General features: G+C 38.6%; 1 protein-coding gene across 1 annotated transcript in view; it reads left to right on the forward strand.

Moving 5' to 3' along the window:
• LOC140144396 (brefeldin A-inhibited guanine nucleotide-exchange protein 1-like) overlaps positions 1-23,831 on the forward strand; it is a 101,229-nt gene extending 77,398 nt beyond the window's left edge. Inside the window, exons 37-40 of the mRNA XM_072166208.1 lie at positions 364-547; positions 6,226-6,364; positions 11,797-11,914; positions 16,797-23,831. Of these exons, the coding sequence (XP_072022309.1) occupies positions 364-547; positions 6,226-6,364; positions 11,797-11,914; positions 16,797-16,934 (579 nt within the window). The 3' untranslated portion in view covers positions 16,935-23,831. The remainder of the gene's footprint in view (positions 1-363; positions 548-6,225; positions 6,365-11,796; positions 11,915-16,796) is intronic.
• Positions 23,832-24,575: the final 744 nt, after the last annotated feature.

The raw sequence follows: 24,575 nt of genomic DNA on the forward strand, positions 1-24,575 counted from the left end.
GTACATAGGAGGTGCAGGATGTGTTGGGGGATTGGCTAGAACTTGAACAAACCATGCGTATCTTGTTTTTCCCTGCAACAAGTAGACATGAAGATGCTGAGAACCTCAGAGCTGCACAGGTAGGGGAAGGGGTGGGGGTGTGTGTATAGGTACATAGGAGGTGCAGGATGTGTTGGGGGATTGGCTAGAACTTGAACAAACCATGGGTATCTTGTTTTTCCCTGTAACAAGTAGGCATGAAGATGCTGAGAACCTCAGAGCTGCACAGGTGGGAGGTATAGGTATGTGTGTGCATTTGAGTGTATTTAGATAAATACATCATGTAATCAACCAATCATGGGCTCTGTCATTTTGTTTTTGCAGGAGAATGATTTAGATACAATATCTCAGAATTCCGTGGCGACATCACCAGAAGAAGACCCAGGCATGTACAGATACCTCACTGTGGAGCAATTATTCCATCTACTCGACTGCTTATTAGAATCTCATAGATTTGCAAAGGAGTTCAACAGTAACAATAGACAGAGAGATCTTTTGAGAAATGCAGGTATGCTCATAGACTATCCGGTGGGAAGGGGATGGGGTGGTGGGGTATGATGACATAAGGAGTTGGGATAGAGTAATTCCATCTACTGGACTGTTTATTAGAGTCTCATAGGTTTGCAAAGGAGTTCAACAGTAACAATAGACAAAGAGATCTTTTGAGAAATGCAGGTATGCTCATAGACTATCCGGTGGGAAGGGGTGGGCTGAGGTGATGACCCTGAGTGGGATAGAGCCTTTGCTTCATATACAATCAAGGAATTTAATGTTGGCACACTCTGGCATGATAACTGTATATTGCCGCCCCTCTCCCCCAATTCAATGTTGATCAAAGCAATTTTGACATTGGGCTCTACAGTCTCCCCAACATTGGTTGAGGGGGAATAGGGGAGGGAAGGAGAAAGGGGAAGGTTTGTACTTATCATCAAACATAGTTATATTAATTTCACTGAACTTTGAGAGCAGCAATTAAGAGTTCCAACATATTGTCAAAGTGTACCAACTTTATTTTTCTTTGATTGTAGTGTACTATTTGCTAGGTCTCACCAATTTTAACCGAGAGTTCACGAGTAACAACAGTTACATTTAATGATCTGCGTGCTACCCATAGGCTTCAACATAAAAAGTCCATGTTGTGAGATATTTTCTCAAAATATCAAGAGCTATCTTAAGAACCACGGAACTAGTAAAAGGCTTGTTTGTACTCAATTTAATGCATTTTTCATGCTAATTCCAAATATGGTCATGAAAATTTACAATTCTGAACTTTGTGAATTAAAAAAAAAATTGAAACTTTTCATCTGCAATCGACACCCGCGTGGAGAGAATTAAACTTGACCATGAGAGCCAGTGATGAACAGAACATGTTGAACATTGGAGTAATCCATTTAAAGTCCACTCCCCCTGTGGAAGCTTATCTTCCACAAGGGGGAGTATGAATTTTAAATGGAATTAGCACATTAACCAACTCTATTTGAAACTTATTCACTCTCTGTGGAAGATTCAAGTTGAATCTTTCTCAGATATGAAATTCACATAGAGCTGCCTAATGTGTTAATTCCTTTTGAAATCCATACTCCCCATGTGGAAGATATTTCCCAAAAATCCCGCAATCTATATGTGACAAACAAATGAAGAATGTTGGGATAATTCTTTATCTGATGTAACAAATATCCAAATATTTTATAGTTATTGCTTCTCCCTTTTCTCAAGTAAAATAATGTTGGCACATTCTGTCGTACTAAATGTAATTCGCGACCCCTCTCCCGGAATTCAATGTTGATGAAAACACTTTTGACATTGGGCTCTCCAGTCTCCCCAACAATGATTGAGGGGGAAGGGGAAAGGGGAAGGTTTTTACTTAAATTTCATTTCATTGAACTATCCACACAGCAATGAAGAGTTCCAACATATTGTCATCAAGGTGTGCCAACAATTTTTTTCTTGATTGCAGACCTGCCCCCCATTTTGAGGGACTGTTCCTCATTTGGGGTTTACCAAAGTGAAAAAGAGGGACAGTCCTGCTTTCTGAAAATGTCAGTGATGGCAAATTTAAATGCAAGAACAGCAGAAAATGATGCAAATTTCACTTTAAAATTTTGCTATAGCATTCTCCTTAGTCTATTGTGATAAATTCAGACCTGCAAAACCTTCTCTGAATTCTGAAAGTATTGCACACCTCAAGTCTTTGAATTTGTCGGTACCTGATTTGTGTACATGTACAAAGTTTTGGTCTCAATGTCCCTCTTTCTGACTTCGGTAGGTTGGCAGGTCTGTGATTGTAGATAAGATTAATAGACCAGGCTGTAGATGAGCTAGGTGTCACTTGGAGCGTAAACTTATCCCATATGGTTTTTCTAGATCAGAATTTCATGAGGAATAAGAATATCTTGGGTAACAAGCCCCTATCCTGAACAGGCTCCCACAAAAGGGGTTCTTTCCGGGGTCCATTTTTAAGGATAAAATATCATAAGTTACGTTTTAACACAATAGTGTAGAGCAAACTCTTATAAATCTCATAATGTACACCCAATTAGTAAATTAAGCCTAACATATTTGATGTGGTAACAATCTGGAGGGTGGAAGAGTAGTAGGGGGGTCTCTAAAGGACCCCATTTCCAGGGGGGGGGTCCATTTTAAAGGAAAACATACCCTAAGTTACGCTTAAACACAAAATAGTATAAAGTACACTCTTTTTAATGCCAAGATTGAACCCACTTATTTAAATAAGCCTTTTATATTTGATGTGGTAACAATATGGGGGGTGGGTGTAGAAGGGGGGGTCTCTAAATGGCCCCCTATTTAAAGACAACACCAGTGAAATTTGCCTAAAGTTTATTCTTTGTTTCGTATGACCAGATTTTTATGAAGATTAAGTATATCTTGACCAAGAAAGTCAAACTCCTTCACACAAACATCCAGCCACCAACTCCCCACCCCACCCCACCCCCAAATAGGGGGCAGGGGTGCCATTCAGGCGTTATGAGCATTTTGAGAATATAATGTGTAATAATGTATGATACTGTAATTTCAAATAATTATGATGCAACACATCTTACAACCTAAAATCAAAATCAATGTTGATATGTTATTCCAAAACTCGATGGCAACAATACTGTGTGTGTGTGGGGGGGGGGGGCTGGAAGAGGAAGTCTCTGAAGACCCCATATTTAATAGACGGGGTGGGGTCTTTAGTCTTTAGGGAATCTTATATTATACGGTTCCAAGCATTTGGGTCCGTAATTTGTAGGAAAATACTTCATACCATTATGTTACCCTTTGGTTCAAATAGGGCACAAATACCTGTTTGTACTATAAAGTTTGCTTTAAAGTTCTACCAATTATGCTTACTTAATTCTCTGTATCGCTTTCATCGCTGTTGCCTACAAAGTCTTCACAATCATGATCTATAAACAGTTCTTGCATATCATCAGGCATAACCTTCTCGAGCCATCTCAGTTCTAGTGATTCTGTCCATCCATTGTCAGCAATGTTTCCAGCCTCATAACTACAAAGGACTGCTGAGCGCCATTCTCTAGCGATAAAGTTTGATCTCAAAATATGAAGTCTCAGTGTATGCTGGCATGGTGGTAGCAATGACACATCAGTGATCTTGTTCTGTTTGGTAAATTTGCGATCAAAGAGTATATACCGGGCCTCGTTGACGCTTTTACACTTTATGCCATACAGCAAGGCAACATATTCTTCAAGGTCTGCCTCCAGGGTTTCAGCAGAAGAAAAGAGGAAACCTGTGAAGTCTTGATGGCGTTAATTAGAACATTTAAAACGTATCCCAACACATTTGAGGCTCTTGCCTTGAAAGTGTTTTCATGCATCCCTAAAGGCTACAGGAGAGTTGATATTGTTGCTGATGCTTTACCTACCACAGAGTATCAAATCAACTGAGAGAGATAGACGTGGAACAGCACCCAAAATAATAGTGCGGTCAGCCCAATCAAAGTTGCACCGCGACTTCACAGGTTTCCTCTCCAATGGTGAGAACAAAACGAGACTGATTGACCTTATCCAGAGTGTGCTGGAGTCCAAGAGAGAAACTATTGTGGGAAGTCTTAAGAGTGAAGTGGTTTACTTCTCTTCATACCAGAAATGTACTCTCGTGACCAAAGAAGGTACTGCAGAGGTCCCAGAACTTACCACAGAACAAGAAGAAGCTGACACAAAGGTTATCTTGCACGCGCATGTCTTGAGAAAAAATGATAGTGGCACAGTCATCATCCGATCTCATTCTGGTGACATAGATATTGCAATCCTAGCGTTATCACACTTCATTGATGATGGTGCAAGAGTTGTACTAGATACAAACACAAGCACATATCGCAAGGTTTTTAGAATGAGCGACATAGACCTAACACCAGCACAGAAGACATCGCTGATAGGATTTCATGCCTTCACAGGCAATGACTACAACTCCTCCTTTTTTTGTAAAAGTAAACAAACTTGTTGGAAGTTACTTGAATGCAAGCCTAAATTCCTGGATACCTTCTCCAATCTTGGGGTGTCTTCTGCTGAAACCCTGGAGGCAGACCTTGAAGAATATGTTGCCTTGCTGTATGGCATAAAGTGTAAAAGCGTCAACGAGGCCCAGTATACTCTTTGATCCGAAATTTACCAAACAGAACAAGATCACTGATGTGTCATTGCTACCACCATGCCAGCATACACTGAGACTTCATATTTTGAGATCAAACTTTATCGCTAGAGAATGGTGCTCAGCATTCCTTTGTAGTTATGAGGCTGGAAACATTGCTGACAATGGATGGACAGAATCACTAGAACTGAGATGGCTCGAGAAGGTTATGCCTGATGATATGCAAGAACTGTTTATATATAGATCATGATTGTGAAGACTTTGTAGGCAACAGCGATGAAAGCGATACAGAGGATTAAGTAAGCATAATTGGTAGAACTTTAAAGCAAACTTTATAGTACAAACAAGTATTTGTGCCCTATTTGAACCAAAGGGTAACATAATGGTATGAAGTATTTTCCTACAAATTACGGACCCAAATGCTTGGGACCGTATAATATAAGATTCCCTAAAGACTAAAGACCCCATCCTGCCTATTAAACATGGGGTCTTCAGAGACTTCCTCTTCCAGCCCCGCCCACTCCCCCAAACACAGTATTGTTGCCATCGAGTTCTGGAATAACATATCAACATTAATTTTGATTTTAGGTTGTAAGATGTGTTGCATCATAATTATTTGAAATTACAGTATCATACATTATTACACATTATATTCTCAAAATGCTCATAACGCTTGAATGGCACCCCCTGTTTGGGGGTGGGGTGGGTGGGGAGTTGGTGGCTGGATGTTTGTATGAAGGAGTTTGACTTTCTTGGTCAAGATATACTTAATCTTCATAAAAATCTGGTCATACCAAACAAAGAATAAACTTTAGGCAAATTTCACTGGTGTTGTTTTTAAATAGGGGGCCATTTAGAGACCCCCTTCTACACCCCACCCCCCATATTGTTACCACATCAAATATAAAAGGCTTATTTAAATAAGTGGGTTCAATCTTGGCATTAAAAAGAGTGTACTTTATACTATTTTGTGTTTAAGCGTAACTTAGGGTATGTTTTCCATTAAAATGGACCCCCCCGGAAATGGGGGTCCTTTAGAGACCCCCCTACTACTCTTCCACCCTCCAGATTGTTACCACATCAAATATGTTAGGCTTAATTTACTAATTGGGTGTACATTATGAGATTTATAAGAGTTTGCTCTACACTATTGTGTTAAAACGTAACTTGTGATATTTTATCCTTAAAAAATGTACCCCCGGAAAGAACCCCCCTTTTGTGGGAGCCTGTTCAGGATAGGGGCTTGTTACCCAAGATATTCTCATTCCTCATGAAATTCTGATCTAGAAAAACTATATGGGATAAGTTTACGCTCCAAGTGACACAGGCATGAGAATTTTCAGTTTAAAAACTGAATTCAGTTTTTTTTATAGTCAAAATTTCCGCAACTTTATTTAATTTCAGCCTGTTTTTGGTACTTTTTGCCCAATTTCACGCGCATTTTCAGTTTTTTCAGGTTTTTTTAGGAAAGTGCAGTCTCATGCCTGGTGACACCTAGCTCATCTACAGCCTGGTCTATAAGATAATCCTAAGATTAAGAAAACCTTAGTAGTTCCTTTTTCTTTCTGTTTCAGGTTTCAGAGGTAAAAATAAACCCAATCTCTCGACGCAAGAGACAGCCAGCATGGCATGCGCATTGAGGCTACTATTTAAGATGTATGCAGATGATACTAGGAGAGACAAGATGGAGTCTGTTGAAAACAGATTAGTCGAGTAAGTCATCTTATTGTAGGTTTGGTAACCCTAAGATAATCCTAAGATTAAGATAACCTTAAGATTAATTTCTAAGATGTATGCAGATGACACAAGGAGACAGGGTTTTCTTTAACGCACAAAACACGCGTATTTACGTGTTCAGGCACTTTGCTGACTCCTTCAAATCCAAAGTCCAAAAGTCCAACGCGTACAAAATCTTGAAAACGTACGCGTTCAGATATTGCAAGATTTGAATAGAGAAACACCCGATATTGTGCGTTTATTCTCGGATTTTGGCATTTAGGACCTACTCCCGATATGTAGGCCCATCACATTTGTGACGTGTCATGTCAAAAGGAGACACTTTTGGGCAGGATCATAAATGGAGAAATAGTCAAAAATCTGCCGGTGGGTGATTTTTTCACAATTTGGGTTTGTTGCGAATTTGTGATGTTATTAATGCTAAAAATATTGTCTGATAGTTTCAGACCGGAATATAACTGGCATCTTGTAGTTTTTGAGACACTTTTCAAGTTAATTCCTACTCTCAACATTGTCAATAATATTTTTAAAGGCCGATATCTCAATTTCCAATTTTATAATACCATAACTTTTGAACTCAATATCTTCGCTTAGGAATGTCCGATTTCATTGGGGAAAACGGCGTTGTAGAGCAAAATATCTCTATATTTAGGATATGTAAAAAACTCAATTTTCATAACCTGCCCAAAAGTGTCTCCTTTTGACATGACACGTCACATTTTGTCAGCATTAATCCATGCCTGTTTTAGCGATTGCGAGTCTCTAAAATGTGCAGTTTGAAATCTTGCAAATTGGGTTCGGGTCCTTTTTTTCTGTTTAAATGATGCACCAAATGTCTTCAATTGGACTTTAATTTTGCAAAATGTTCCCTCTCAGGGGTGAACATCCCCCTCAGACACCCCCATGCGTAGTGGATAAACAAGTGACCATTTTCGCTTCTGTTTTCGACATTTGCCAATTTAGGCCCTATTTTTAACACAATTTATCAGCCTAATATGGAAAACGTGACAAAGAAAGGCTTCATGGACCGTCATTTCACAATTTTCGGCTTTTCAACTTAAATTTTACACAGTAATAGTGCCAAAATGGTCCACCAAATCGCTTCAATTAGGTCTTCATTTTGCCAAATTTTCCAAGTTCTGAGGGGGGAACATCACCCTGCGTAGTTGATAAACAAATGCCACTTTCACTTCTGCTTTCGACATTTGCCAATAATGTTTAACACAATTTATAGGCCTACCATAATAGGAAAAACTTGCTGTCCGAAGGCTCCATCATGATCATGTCCATGGACTGCTCATTTCACAAATGTTTCGGCTTTTTAAAACTAAAATGTTACACATTAATAGTACCAAAATGATCCACCAAATTGCTTCAATTAGGTCTTCATTTTGCAAAAGTTTCTTACTTCTCAGGGGTCATTTGTAAATAGTATTATTTTCTTTTAAAATTGCCCCACCCTTCTGACTGCTCTAGATCCGCCACTTCTCCAAACAGTGACGTAGATTTCTTTTTGACTTGGGGGGGGGGGCGGTGAAAAAATGTCTTGAAGTATAGTGAATCCAGCACCTTTTGGCAAAAGAATAAGTTTATGGTACAAAAGATTTTGCCATTGTTGAAATATGGTGCAAAAGTGGAATCAATTCGTGCTAAGCGCGCAAAAATGTGCACTTTTTGGGCTAAAATTACCAAATATGAGGTTAATTTGGTCAGAAACCCACATACAGGCATCAACATTGGGGGAATGATTGTATGGACCACCCCCTGGCAAAATATTGGGGGAGATTTATAATCATTACCCCTTGGGCAATGTTTTTGACTCCTTCAGAGGAAAAATTCACAATTGAAAGGGTCAAAAAAATGTGAAAATACCCCTTCAGCAAAATGCTTAAAGAAAACCCTGCAAGGAGAGACAAAATGGAGTCTGTTGAAAACAGATTAGTCGAGTAAGTCATCTTATTGTAGGTTTGGTAACCCTAAGATAATCCTAAGATTAAGATAACCTTAAGATTAATTTCTAAGATGTATGTAGATGATACAAGGAGAGACAAAATGGAGTCTGTTGAAAACAGATTAGTCGAGTAAGTCATCTTATTGTAGATGTGGTAACCCTAAGATAATCTTAAGATAATCCTAAGATTAAGATAACCTTTTCTAAGATGTACGCAGATGATACTAGAAGAGACAAGATGGAGTCTGTTGAAAACAGATTAGTCGAGTAAGTCATCTGATTGTAGATGTGGTAACCCTAAGATAATCTTAAGATAATCCTAAGATTAAGATAACCATAAGATTAGTTTTTAAGATGTATGCAGATGACACAAGGAGAGACAAAATGGAGTCTGTTGAAAACAGATTAGTTGAGTAAGTAAATCTTAAATCGGGACCTAATCTTTTAGAGGTACATGTAGCTGGTAGGGTGTATACCTATACCCGCATGCGAAGCATGAACGGGTATATTGCCATTCTATGGTTTCTTCTCCTTCTCTTCCTCCATCAAACACAACATTCTGTCAAGGCTAGCGCTAAAACTACAAGGGCCACAGGGCCCATATGTGGTACACTTATGGGCCCTACCCCATAGATTTATCCTTTGCCCATCTTGGCCCCAGAGGTCAAAGGTCACGGGCCCCAGGGGCCCAAATGTAAAAATACAAAGCATGCCGTTTCTCATCAAATGAAGCAGCCTCAGGGGCCTGAGTTGGTACACTGATAGCCCCAGGGGTACTCTATATATACAAGTATACATGAACCCCATATGTCATATATTATGGGCCCCAGGGCCCCAAATGTTAAAACAAGGGGTAACAGATTGACAAAGCTAGCGCTAAAACTACAAGGGCCCCAGGGCCCATATGTAGTACACTTATGGGCCCTACCCCATAGATTTATCCTTTGCACATCTGGGCCCCAGAGGTCAAAGGTCACGGGCCCCAGGGGCCCAAATGTAAAAACAAAGCATGCTGTTTCTCATTAAATGAAGCAGCCTCGGGCCCTGAGTTGGTACACTGATAGAGCCAGGGGTACTCTATATATACAAGTATACATGAGTCCCATATGTCATATATTATGGGCCCCAGGGCCCCAAATGTTAAAATAAGGGGCAACAGGTTAACAAGGCTAGCTATAAAACTACAAGGGCACTAGGGCTCATATGTGGCACATGTATGGGCCCTAAGTTGTAATGTGTCTTCTGCCCATTTTGGCCCCAGATGTTTAAGGCTAGGGGCCCCAGAGGCCCAAATGTTAAAACAAAGGGCCGGTCGTTTCTCAGCAAATAAAGTAGCTACAGGGTTTAGATTTGGTACACTAATAGGTCTTCAGCATTATATTGTTTTATGTATATATGAACCCCATGTGTCACATAATATGGGCCCCAGGGCCCCAAACGCTAGAACATAGGGCCGGTCGTTACTCAGTAAATAAAGCAGCTACAATGTCCAGCTTGAGTCTGCTGATAGCACTTGAGAAGTATATTTCAACATATGCACAGAGCCCCATAAGTCAAATATTATGGGCCCCAGGCCCCAAATGTTAAAGCAAAGGGCCGGCCATTTTTCACCAAAGCTCAAAGTTTGTACACAGACTGCACCTGAGAATTATATTGTTATATGTACATATGAGCCCCATATGTCACATAATATGGGCCCAGGGTCCCAAACGCTAAAACATAGGGCCAGCCGTTACTCAGTAAATAAAGCAGCTACAGTGCCCAGCTTAAGTCTACTGATAGCACTTGAGAATTATACTTCAACATGTGTACATGAGCCTCATAAGTCAAATATTATGGGCCAGGGCCCCAAATGTTAAAAAGGGCTGTCCGTTTATCATCAAATAAAGCAACTTCAGGGCTCGGAGTTTGTACATAGATTGCACCTGCGAATTATATTGTTAATAACACCCACCCCATCCCATTCACAGACAATTGCGTAATTATAATAATATAGATGACAGAAACGTTAAGGCTGTTCCAGTTAAATTACATACCCATTGGCTGTTCTATTTAATTTACATACTCCCTCTGAAATGGCCACAAAATAGGCTGTTCCATTTAATTTACATACTCCCTCTAGAATAGAATAGCTTTCCCCTAATCAAATTGCATATTGTGAATTTCAATAGCGTATTAGGCCTATAATAATTATAGATGATGATAATTGGAAATACCATGTGTGAAGCGTTAAGGCTGTTCCATTCAAATTACATACCTTTGGCTGTTCCATTTAATTTACATACTCCCTCTGAAATGATCCCCAAAAAGCTGTTCTATTTAATTTACATACTCCCTCTGAAATGGCTGTTCCATTTAATTTACATACTCCCTCTGGAATAGCTTTCCCTAATCAAATTGCACATTGTGAATTTCAATCTATCAAATTGCATAGCTTCACTGTGAATTGAGAGACTGACAACAGCAACCTAAGTCCTCAGCAAATAAGGACTGTAAGTTTGTGTAAACCGATAACATGCGGGTATAGCCGTATTTGTGTACAAATATATAGCCTTCTAGTCTTAATTTGTGTTGCTTGTCCACTCCTGTTTCATAGGGCTATCCTATTTGAAATCCGTAAACCCCCTATGTACTCCCAGTGGAACTTGGTCGGCGCAAGTTGCTAAGAGTAGCAGTAGGCACTGCCAGGAGTAGTGGCAGTGTGAACGATGGTCAGCGTAAGTTCCGCCAGGCGTACGTCGTCGACTTATTCCTGACAAAAGTCAGAAGTAGCGAGCTAGGTGTAATCTCCGCCAGGCATATGTTGCAATGTGAATGCTGCTACGCCTGGCACCCGGTGTAAATTTTACCTTTTCTTTGATCTGAACTAAAGAAATTATATTTTGTGTGGTTGAAAAAGGTCATGGAAACACTGGAAGTGGTAGCCGATGTTTACGCTGAACAGAAGTGAATGTTTGGTGGAACTGATCGATGTAGTGTAGTAGTAGGCTAAGTGTGGACATGCGGTAGGAGTAGGAAAATATTTGTCAATGTTATAAATTTTTATCAATGTTTGTGCAAGTTTACACCGGGTGCAACTCAAAATGTGAACACGACTGTAATCTCTCATACAGGGGGTGTAGATTTCAAATGGAGTCTCTAACCCTATTTAAAACTCATACTCCCTGTGTAGGAGTTTAAGGCCATGTCTTCCATAGGGGGTGCATTTAATGGCAAATAAGGGTATGGACTCTTAAAAATCTTGTTGCGATTTCCAGAGGAGGGCGCTCGCTATTTGTATGTGAAATTACCCTAAGCCATAGGAGCCCATGTGCACAATTAGGTACAGTACTGTCTGATTTGGTATATCCTCAGCCTAATTAGCTCACTATTATTTGTGTGTTTTTTATCTTTAGCTCAACTTTATTTGTCTATATTTTTAGCTCATTATTTACTTTATTTGTTTATATTTTCACAGAGTGTGCAGTGAGGCCTTGCAATATTTCTTGTCGTTAGAATCAGAGAGTCATCGGGCTACATGGAAGTCACTCCTTGTACTCTTACTAACCAAGATACTCAAAATGAGTGATGAAAGGGTATGTATACAAAACAATGGGATTAGGGTTAGAGTTAGAATCAGAGAGCCACCGGGCTACATGGAAGTCACTCCTTGTACTCTTACTAACTAAGATACTCAAAATGAGCGATGAAAGGGTATGTATACAAAACAATGGGATTAGGGTTAGAGTTAGAATCAGAGAGCCACCGGGCTACATGGAAGTCACTCCTTGTACTCTTACTAACCAAGATACTCAAAATGAGTCATGAAAGGGTATGTATACAAAACAATGGGATTAGGGTTAGAGTTAGAATCAGAGAGCCACCAGGCTATATGGAAGTCACTCCTTGTACTCTTACTAACCAAGATACTCAAAATGAGTGATGAAAGGGTATGTATACAAAACAATGGGATTAGGGTTAGAGTTAGAATCAGAGAGCCACCGGGCTACATGGAAGTCACTCCTTGTACTCTTACTAACCAAGATACTCAAAATGAGTCATGAAAGGGTATGTATACAAAACAATGGGATTAGGGTTAGAGTTAGAATCAGAGAGCCACCGGGCTACATGGAAGTCACTCCTTGTACTCTTACTAACCAAGATACTCAAAATGAGTCATGAAAGGGTATGTATACAAAACAATGGGATTAGGGTTAGAGTTAGAATCAGAGAGCCACCGGGCTACATGGAAGTCACTCCTTGTACTCTTACTAACCAAGATACTCAAAATGAGTCATGAAAGGGTATGTATACAAAACAATGGGATTAGGGTTAGAGTTAGAATCAGAGAGCCACCGGGCTACATGGAAGTCACTCCTTGTACTCTTACTAACCAAGATACTCAAAATGAGTCATGAAAGGGTATGTATACAAAACAATGGGATTAGGGTTAGAGTTAGAATCAGAGAGCCACCGGGCTACATGGAAGTCACTCCTTGTACTCTTACTAACCAAGATACTCAAAATGAGTCATGAAAGGGTATGTGTACAAAACAATGGGATTAGGGTTAGAGTTAGAATCAGAGAGCCACCAGGCTACATGGAAGTCACTCCTTGTACTCTTACTAACTAAGATACTCAAAATGAGTGATGAAAGGGTGTGTATACAAAACAATGGGATTAGGGTTAGAGTTAGAATCAGAGAGCCACCGGGCTACATGGAAGTCACTCCTTGTACTCTTACTAACCAAGATACTCAAAATGAGCGATGAAAGGGTATGTATACAAAACAATGGGATTAGGGTTAGAGTTAGAATCAGAGAGCCACCGGGCTACATGGAAGTCACTCCTTGTACTCTTACTAACCAAGATACTCAAAATGAGTCATGAAAGGGTATGTGTACAAAACAATGGGATTAGGGTTAGAGTTAGAATCAGAGAGCCACCAGGCTACATGGAAGTCACTCCTTGTACTCTTACTAACCAAGATACTCAAAATGAGTCATGAAAGGGTATGTATACAAAACAATGGGATTAGGGTTAGAGTTAGAATCAGAGAGCCACCGGGCTACATGGAAGTCACTCCTTGTACTCTTACTAACTAAGATACTCAAAATGAGTGATGAAAGGGTATGTATACAAAACAATGGGATTAGGGTTAGAGTTAGAATCAGAGAGCCACCGGGCTACATGGAAGTCACTCCTTGTACTCTTACTAACTAAGATACTCAAAATGAGCGATGAAAGGGTATGTATACAAAACAATGGGATTAGGGTTAGAGTTAGAATCAGAGAGCCACCGGCTACATGGAAGTCACTCCTTGTACTCTTACTAACTAAGATACTCAAAATGAGCGATGAAAGGGTATGTATACAAAACAATGGGATTAGGGTTAGAGTTAGAATCAGAGAGCCACCAGGCTACATGGAAGTCACTCCTTGTACTCTTACTAACCAAGATACTCAAAATGAGTCATGAAAGGGTATGTATACAAAACAATGGGATTAGGGTTAGAGTTAGAATCAGAGAGCCACCAGGCTATATGGAAGTCACTCCTTGTACTCTTACTAACTAAGATACTCAAAATGAGTGATGAAAGGGTATGTATACAAAACAATGGGATTAGGGTTAGAGTTAGAATCAGAGAGCCACCGGGCTACATGGAAGTCACTCCTTGTACTCTTACTAACCAAGATACTCAAAATGAGTCATGAAAGGGTATGTGTACAAAACAATGGGATTAGGGTTAGAGTTAGAATCAGAGAGCCACCAGGCTACATGGAAGTCACTCCTTGTACTCTTACTAACCAAGATACTCAAAATGAGCGATGAAAGGGTATGTATACAAAACAATGGGATTAGGGTTAGAGTTAGAATCAGAGAGCCACCAGGCTACATGGAAGTCACTCCTTGTACTCTTACTAACTAAGATACTCAAAATGAGTGATGAAAGGGTATGTATACAAAACAATGGGATTAGGGTTAGAGTTAGAATCAGAGAGCCACCGGGCTACATGGAAGTCACTCCTTGTACTCTTACTAACCAAGATACTCAAAATGAGCGATGAAAGGGTATGTATACAAAACAATGGGATTAGGGTTAGAGTTAGAATCAGAGAGCCACCGGCTACATGGAAGTCACTCCTTGTACTCTTACTAACCAAGATACTCAAAATGAGTCATGAAAGGGTATGTGTACAAAACAATGGGATTAGGGTTAGAGTTAGAATCAGAGAGCCACCAGGCTACATGGAAGTCACTCCTTGTACTCTTACTAACCAAGATACTCAAAATGAGTCATGAAAGGGTATGTATACAAAACAATGGGATTAGGGTTAGAGTTAGAATCAGAGAGCCACCGGGCTACATGGAAGTCACTCCTTGTACTCTTACTAACTAAGATACTCAAAATGAGTGATGAAAGGGTATGTATACAAAACAATGGGATTAGGGTTAGAGTTAGAATCAGAGAGCCACCGGCTACATGGAAGTCACTCCTTGTACTCTTACTAACTAAGATACTCAAAATGAGCGATGAAAGGGTATGTATACAAAACAATGGGATTAGGGTTAGAGTTAGAATCAGAGAGCCACCCGGCTACATGGAAGTCACTCCTTGTACTCTTACTAACTAAGATACTCAAAATGAGCGATGAAAGGGTATGTATACAAAACAATGGGATTAGGGTTAGAGTTAGAATCAGAGAGCCACCAGGCTACATGGAAGTCACTCCTTGTACTCTTACTAACCAAGATACTCAAAATGAGTCATGAAAGGGTATGTATACAAAACAATGGGATTAGGGTTAGAGTTAGAATCAGAGAGCCACCAGGCTATATGGAAGTCACTCCTTGTACTCTTACTAACTAAGATACTCAAAATGAGTGATGAAAGGGTATGTATACAAAACAATGGGATTAGGGTTAGAGTTAGAATCAGAGAGCCACCGGCTACATGGAAGTCACTCCTTGTACTCTTACTAACCAAGATACTCAAAATGAGTCATGAAAGGGTATGTGTACAAAACAATGGGATTAGGGTTAGAGTTAGAATCAGAGAGCCACCAGGCTACATGGAAGTCAGTCCTTGTACTCTTACTAACCAAGATACTCAAAATGAGCGATGAAAGGGTATGTATACAAAACAATGGGATTAGGGTTAGAGTTAGAATCAGAGAGCCACCAGGCTACATGGAAGTCACTCCTTGTACTCTTACTAACTAAGATACTCAAAATGAGTGATGAAAGGGTATGTATACAAAACAATGGGATTAGGGTTAGAGTTAGAATCAGAGAGCCACCGGGCTACATGGAAGTCACTCCTTGTACTCTTACTAACCAAGATACTCAAAATGAGTCATGAAAGGGTATGTATACAAAACAATGGGATTAGGGTTAGAGTTAGAATCAGAGAGCCACCGGGCTACATGGAAGTCACTCCTTGTACTCTTACTAACCAAGATACTCAAAATGAGTCATGAAAGGGTATGTATACAAAACAATGGGATTAGGGTTAGAGTTAGAATCAGAGAGCCACCGGGCTACATGGAAGTCACTCCTTGTACTCTTACTAACTAAGATACTCAAAATGAGTGATGAAAGGGTATGTATACAAAACAATGGGATTAGGGTTAGAGTTAGAATCAGAGAGCCACCAGGCTACATGGAAGTCACTCCTTGTACTCTTACTAACCAAGATACTCAAAATGAGCGATGAAAGGGTATGTGTACAAAACAATGGGATTAGGGTTAGAGTTAGAATCAGAGAGCCACCGGGCTACATGGAAGTCACTCCTTGTACTCTTACTAACCAAGATACTCAAAATGAGTGATGAAAGGGTATGTATACAAAACAATGGGATTAGGGTTAGAGTTAGAATCAGAGAGCCACCGGGCTACATGGAAGTCACTCCTTGTACTCTTACTAACCAAGATACTCAAAATGAGTGATGAAAGGGTGTGTATCAGAGACACTTCCCACAATGCATTTCTTCCATTTCAATTTTCTCTACTGATTTGCTATCTAGTGCTACATGGGTCGATAGTAACAAAAAGTACCCCAATGAACAGAGCACATCCAGATCTTGCTAAATATGTTTATTTGATTTGTGGGCATAGTGGTCGGCAGCTTCGCCTTTGAAGTGAGGGTCCCGAGTTCAAAACACAATATCTGCAAAAAATGATTTCTGATTTATTTTTTAACCCGAAAGTGTTTATTTTCATGTGAAAATGTATACATTGCACTGGGAAATATATTTTGTGCACTTTTTTCTGTAGCGGGACAAATAGAACCAAAAACGTGCCTCGGCTCGCTCTGGGAAAATATTGCATCCAATGCAACGTCCAGGCAGTGTTGCCGTCACATTGTCTGTTTTTCCTTACGATATTGGCTGTTGCCGCATTAAATTGATGTTGACCACCATCGCCTGATAAGTGTATAATGCTAATATTTGACCTTTGACCTTTTTATTCCACAGTTCAAAGTTCATGCAGCCAGCTACTATAATAGTATGTGTGAAATGCTTATGTTTGACCTCCGACCTGAACTCAGAGGCATATTACGAAAGTTCTTCCTTCGTGCTGGGACGACCTTCAACATCGTAGGACAGTTATAGTGATGGCATCATCATGTACATTAATTATAGCGATGACATCATGTAATTATAGCGATGACATCATCATGTAATTATAGCGATGACATCATCATGTAATTATAGCGATGATGTCATGTGACTATAGTGATGGCATTATCATGTTCCAGATGCAAGCATTTTTATCCATAAAAAGCGGAGAAGGTGCGGGTGATTTTGGAATTCCAAACAAAATTTTCTAATTTTAGGCCAATTTACTGTTTGATCAATTTCAACAATATATTTTCAGCTGGAATTTTACAAAAAAGCTATACTATTTTCCACCTTGATGTGGCAGTGACATCAGTGCTGTATTTCAATGGGCGCAGCTGTAAATCGCTTGTGTTCGCTTAAAGCACTGGCGTGCACACGCACTCACTTAAAGATGCCGCGTAGATGTGTGCGTGAAACAGTTGCCTCAACGAGTTGACGTCACTGCCACATCAGGGTGAATCTTCCACAGGGAGTGTAGATTTCAAATGGAATACCCCATTCAGGAAACCCCATTTGAAATTCACTCTCCCTGTGTAGAAGATCCAATGGATATGGGAAATATAATAGCCCCTTAAATTGCATCATTTCTTTGAGGCTAAGTTGGTATGACAGTGGGCTATTCCAATTGAAATCCATACACCCCCTATGGAAGATGTGACCATGAGGAGTGTTAATTTCAAATAAGAGATTAAAATTATGTCTTCCATAGTGGGTGTATATATTTCAACTAGATAGCCCATTGACAGCTGATCAATGTATGGGAAATTGATGAATGCATGGCCAGATTTAGATGCCAAAAAACATCAAAAATCACTGAGCAGCAGCTGCCTACTCACAGTGAAAGTTTTTCTTGTACATTTCTACACATTCAATATCACCTTGTCATTGGGCAGGAAAAACCCTCCTATGTACTTGTGGCCTATGAACATGTTTAAAACAAAACTACCAAGAGGTTTTACGTAAGAGGTTTTGCTTTAAACATGTTCAGGGGCCAATGACTCAGCAGTTTTTCCTGCCCAACGATGCATTACTTTTAGTCAGGAATGGATAGACACTGAAGTCACCACTCCTTTTGCCTACAGGCTGCCTATAGGTATGCGCACAGGCTGCCTTTAGACACATGTAGGCATGTATATATATAAATTAAAGACTGTATATTTCAGCCGTGATATACCTTGTATGTTCATAAGCAAAGATCTAGGTGTATAAAAATAAATGGGCTATTCCAGTTGAAATCCATACACCCTATGGAAGACATGACCATAATCTTCCACATAGGTGATGTAGATTTCAAACAGTCACCAATTCATGTAACCAGTGGGGAATATTATGGTTATGTTGTCCGTAGGGGTGTATGAATTTCAACTGGAATAGTCCCAATCTAGATGTACAAAGAATTTAGGTGTATAATAATATGGATATATAACAAATTATGATGAGACCAATGTAATTGGTAGAGGTCAAAGGTTAATAATGTTTATTATTTAATGTTGATACACTGTGCCCTAATATGGTAAAAGAGTGTGACTGGTATTTAAGGGCGCACACAGAATCACTCAAAGTGGGAAATTTAGACATTGTTTTGTATTAAGTCTTTAGCAATATGGGCACATCCATATCAAAAGGATGCACCTGTCTGTTGGCTACTACTTGTGACATGACTTAGGAATGATTTGAAGTGACCTCCACTGAGTTGAGTCTAACATATACTTTTGCTATGGTTGAAGTTACCTTTATTATTTGAATCACATGGGAAAAGGTTGTATATTAAAACAATGTTACTGTCTTTTGACACAATCAGAATATTTTTCCTTCAGGGCGATTCCAAACAGCTTTTGTAACCATGGTAACAGACTCATTACAGATCAACACTCAATTTCTGGGCTCATAATTAGTGTGTTTGAAATGATCTCTTTTTTCATTTAAAGTGGTATAAATTGGAAAAATAAAGTTGCATCATGCCGAATATCAAAATACACAAAACAGAATTTCTCTATCTATTGACTACTTCATTTGGTAATTTAAGTTAAGTGTTTTAAGATATTGCTTTACTTACTAATTGTATGTAAGTTTTTGTGCTTGATATGTGAGATGCACCCTTATACCACAATTATGGCTACACAGTGCATTTGTGAAAACTGAGGAATTAGTGTGTTAGAGTTTTAACTGGGCTATTTTAATTGAAATTCTCACACCCACTATGGAAGACATGACCTTAATAGGGAGTGTGAATTTCAAATGAGGTTATTATTATTTATTATTTTAAAGAACTTATAAAGTGCATTTCCCATGGACCAATGCGCTGTACAAAGAAAATAAAAATACATGAGAATACACAGAATGGCATTAAGTACAACAATATATCACAATGTGGTATCACCACTGTGGTATCACCACTCGCAGGTTACCTGATAGTGGTGGCTCCATTTGAATCTACACCCCAAATGTGTTAGATTAAGGTCATGTCTTCTATAGGGGGTGTATGGATCTCAACTGGAATAACTCATTATGTTATTTGTACACTCGCCATTATGCAGCTTAGAGCAAGCAATTTATCTTCAGACCTGATTTATGTTCACACAGAATTTCGCATTTTTCAATTGCCGAAAATACGGAATCCGCGTTTCATCTAATTCATCTAAAAATGTTTTAATTGTTTTGACTTATATAAGCTTGTTCGTATTGATATAGAACGGCATGCACACAGTTGGACGCAATGCTTATGCTAGTTCTGTGTTGCGTAATATGTGACAGGCGCACACTTAACGTGAATTAACATGAGTGTAAGTGGGGACTTTATTGATGCGCGCAGTAATAAAAGCTTAATAATGTCCACCTTATGTAAGCCGAACAAACTTTAGCATCATAAACTAAAGCAATACAGACTATCTGCAAACAGCCAAAGTCCCCATTAACAAGTGATGCTGGGACTTTACCTGTGTGTGAATAGTCTATATCTTTTTAGTTAATGGTAAGCGTGCAAATCTGTTGTGTACAGTAATCCACTCACTCAACAGAAAGCGCTCGCCATATATAATTTTTTCCATATCACTTTGCATGCTAAATAAGGGCACAAGATCACTCCAGCAAACCACATTATTTACCCAAGCATATATAATCCTCTGGCTGCAGCCTTCTAAATACATTGACCACCCAGTTTGCCACCCAATTAAAAAGGGTAGCTGGGCCAAAGTGGACCCACCCGGCTTGAGCGAAGTCTATTTGAGCTTTCATACGTAACTGAAGGTTGTATATTACTCTGTTGTTGTTTTTTACATCCTCCAGGAACTTTTGGGTGTATTCCTAATACATTTGGGTGTATTCCTTATACATTTGGGTGCATTCACAATACATCAGTGTGTAGTCCTAATACATTTGGGTGTATTCCTAATACATTTGGGTGTATTCCTAATACATTTGGATGTATTCCTAGGTAATACATTTTGGTGTATTCCTAATACATTTGTGTGTATTTCTAATACTTTGGGTGTATTTCTAATATAAACTTATATATTATGCTTTCATGGAGTCCTGCTCACAGAATAGCACTTAGTTGTACTAATTTAGCAATAAAAAGGTAATTCAACACTGCCAGGGCTTTATTATTATTATTAATCATGCTTTAAATTGTGAAGTTAGTTACAAATTACTGTCTTTTATAGTTTAGCTCAATAATATGTACCTATTTTAAATGTTTCTTACTTGGGAGGAGCTGTTTCAGATACATGCTGAGGAGGATGTAAAGTTGTCATTTGGGTGTATTCCTAATACATTTGGGTGTATTCTTAATACATTTGGGTGTATTCCTAATACATTTAGGTGTATTGCTGATACATTTGGATGTATTCTTAATACATTTGGGTGTATTCCTAATACATTTGGGTGTATTCCTAATACATTTGGGTGTATTCTTAATACATTTGGGTGTATTCCTAATACATTTGGGTGTATTCTTAATACATTTGGGTGTATTCCTAATACATTTGGGTGTATTCCTAATACATTTGGGTGTATTCTTAATACATTTGGGTGTATTCTTAATACATTTGGGTGTATTCTTAATACATTTGGGTGTATTCTTAATACATTTGGGTGTATTCCTAATACATTTGGGTGTATTCCTAATACATTTGGGTGTATTCCTAATACATTTGGGTGTATTCCTAATACATTTGGGTGTATTCCTAATACATTTGGGTGTATTCCTAATACATTTGGGTGTATTCCTAATACATTTGGGTGTATTCTTAATACATTTGGGTGTATTCTTAATACATTTGGGTGTGTTCTTAATACATTTGGGTGTATTCTTAATACATTTGGGTGTATTCTTAATACATTTGGGTGTATTCTTAATACATTTGTGTATTTGAGATATGCTTGTATGTGAAAACTGTCATTTGTATCGATCTACAACTGCTTAAATGTGCTATTCCAGTTTAAATCCATACACCCCCTGTATGGAAGACATGACCTGCTTAAGAGTGTGAACTTCAAATGGGGATACCTAAATGGGTGACTCCATTTGAAATCTATGCCCCTGTGTGGGAGATTAATGTCGTGTCTTCCATAGGGGTGTATGGTTTTTTACAGGAATAGTCCAATTAAAGGGTCACAATATCAGCATGGCTCTGCCAATTGATTTTTTTCCATGAACAAATTTACATGAATAAAAGTTTGGGACAATTACCGAATAGGGTGCAACATGCTAGTACAGTCCTCGTTTGCGGAGGTTATAGTTCGGGTAGGGCAGTCTTGTAATAAGACTAGTAGAGTTGCACCCTATTCGGCAATCACTCCAAAAGTTGTTATTGTAAACATGTTAAGTTGTATTTTCGACCAATTTAAGAAAAATGCCAACCACCGGATGTGGATATGTAATTTATGTCACAACAGCCATTCCATTTGAAATTCATACACCCCCTATGGAAGTCATGAAATTAATCATCCACACAGGGAGTGTGAATTTCAAATGGGGCTATCTGAGTGGGTGTATCCATTTGAAATCCACACTCCTTGTGTTGTAGATTAATTTCCTATTCCTTCACGGGGGTGTATGGATATCAAGTGGAATAGCTTAATATAATACCATTCCCATAATGCACCTGTATAAAACAAGAATTTTATAATAATACACATGTGTGATAATGTACATATTGAGGGGAAGAGATTTATGGTGAAAATATTCTGAAATGGCAGGTTTTTCTTGTATTTTGTGTGTGCATTCCAATTTATTAAATGCACATTATCTTCCAACAATGGTGTAGATTTCTTTTTTGACATGGGGGGGTAGATGGAGTTGAAAAAAAAAAAATAGTGAATCCAGCACCTTTTGGCAACAGAATATGTTTAACATTTGAGTGTATTTCTAAGACATTTGGGTGTAGTCCTAACACATTTGGGTGTATTCCTAATACATTTGGGTGTAGTCCTAACACATTTGGGTGTATTCCTAATACATTTGGGTGTATTCCTAATACATTTGGGTGTATTCCTAATACATTTGGGTGTATTCCTAATACATTTGGGTGTATTCCTAATACATTTGGGTGTATTCCTAATACATTTGGGTGTATTCCTAATACATTTGGGTGTATTCCTAATACATTTGGGTGTATTACTAATACATTTGGGTGTAGTCTGAAGACATTTGGGTGTAGTCCTAATACATTTGGGTGTATTCCAAATACATTTGGGTGTATTCTTAATACATTTGGATGTATTCTTAATACATTTGTGTGTATTTTGTCTCCTGGGATTTAATGGAAGAAAACAGTTGTAATATACTGAGTGCACTAGAAAATTAAAACAAATATTTTATTTTGAATTTAAGCCTCAAAAAAATTATGCAAAAATCTGGAACCACCAGACCTGATTACTACAGTCAGTCTACTCTGAAGTACAAAAGTACAGACGCACACATTGTGCCGACTTTGAAGGCACGCATACCTGCAGCACTGTTAACACGCTGTATACATGTGCGTTGTCACTTCGGACTTTAGAGTGGACAAACTGTACACAGCAAATTATATGGAGTGTTATTTCTATGTGTACGCTACAGACCAGTATGTTTTTGATCATAATTTAATGTGTGTACGGATATATGTTGTGTGTTAGCTTGAGGGTATTTATTTAAACTTTTAAAATTGCAAAAATGGTTAAAGAGTTGCGCGACTCCTTCATGCACTATATTCTATTTCAATATGCAGTGGCATTATTGAAATTATGTTCAAATTTATTTTGTATTTGGCACTAATTGATGTATGTATTATGCTTACTGCACTAGATTCTATGTCATTTTTACACTTATTTTATTTGGTGTAATCAACAATATAGTTATGTTATAGACAAAACAATTGCTTTTACTTGATACACACAATCAATCTATATATTTGGGTGTATTCGCAATACATTTGGGTGTATTTCTGAGACATTTCTTTGAGACATTTGGGTGTATGCCTTACACGTTTGGGTGTATTCCTAATGCATTTGGGTGTATTCCTAATGCATTAAGGTGTATTCCTAATACATTTGGGTGTTTTTCTGTACTTATTATTTTTTATGCAAATTATCATTGTCTTTGTTCTAATAAATTAATTTGACCTTGTCAGGGAAGCGGAGCGTTTAGAACGTTCCAATGAGTCCAGTATAGCCCCAACTTATGCTAGAATGAACATGTGATTGATTTTCTTCACACGATCTGTTGGTCAGCATAGATATTGATATAAAATTGAATCGCGTCACATCACTCAAAGCTACACCTTTTTTTGAAAATCTGGTTACCAATAGTTATCCATGTCCAACTTAGTTTCGTCAGCACAGATATTGATATAATATTGGATGGTTGAGATGATACCATAACATATCGGATGAGTCATAAAATATCGGACGAGCCAACGGGCGAGTTCGATATTTGTATGATGAATCCGATATGTTATGGTATTATGCGAAATAAGCCATCCAATATTATCATTATTAGGTTTTCTTAACTCCTAATAACCCTAAAAACATAATGACTGTTATCATACTGACATTTGTGACATGTCATGTCAAGTCAAAAGGAGACACTTTAGGGCAGGTTATCAATTTTGAGGTTTTTATATTCAAAATTCAAAATTCATACTCCCTCTGCTGAAGACATTAATTAAATTTCCCAGAGGGGAGTGTGAATTTCAAACGGAATAGCCCAATTCATAATATTTGGGTCTTGCCTATTCTGTTTAGTGTCAAATAACGTTTGGACTTGCGTCAAGATATATGCAGACTTGAGTCAAGACTTGCCAAGTGTCAGAATGATCTTGCATTCAAGTGGTGTAGACTTGAGTCAAGACTTAGGTATTCTATGTTCCATAACTGTTTGGAGAAACCTATTATTTTTGTACAGGTATTGCGTCAATTGATGTTCTCACCGACTCCACACTTAGCAGTTAGGAAGAGACCAGAAATACTTAATTTTGTTACCTATTTCAGACAAAGCTCGAGGTCCAATGCCCTTTAGGGACCATTCACAAACACTTGTGGGGGGCTGATGCAAAAGGGGGACCCTTAATTTTTTGACCCTCCTAAGGGGGAGCCCTGAAAAAAATGACCACAAAGTTTATATGCTTTTCTATGGGGTTGACCCATAATTTT

Source organism: Amphiura filiformis, unplaced genomic scaffold, assembly GCF_039555335.1.
Source record: "Amphiura filiformis unplaced genomic scaffold, Afil_fr2py scaffold_52, whole genome shotgun sequence".
Classification (NCBI taxonomy): Eukaryota; Metazoa; Echinodermata; class Ophiuroidea; order Amphilepidida; family Amphiuridae; genus Amphiura; species Amphiura filiformis.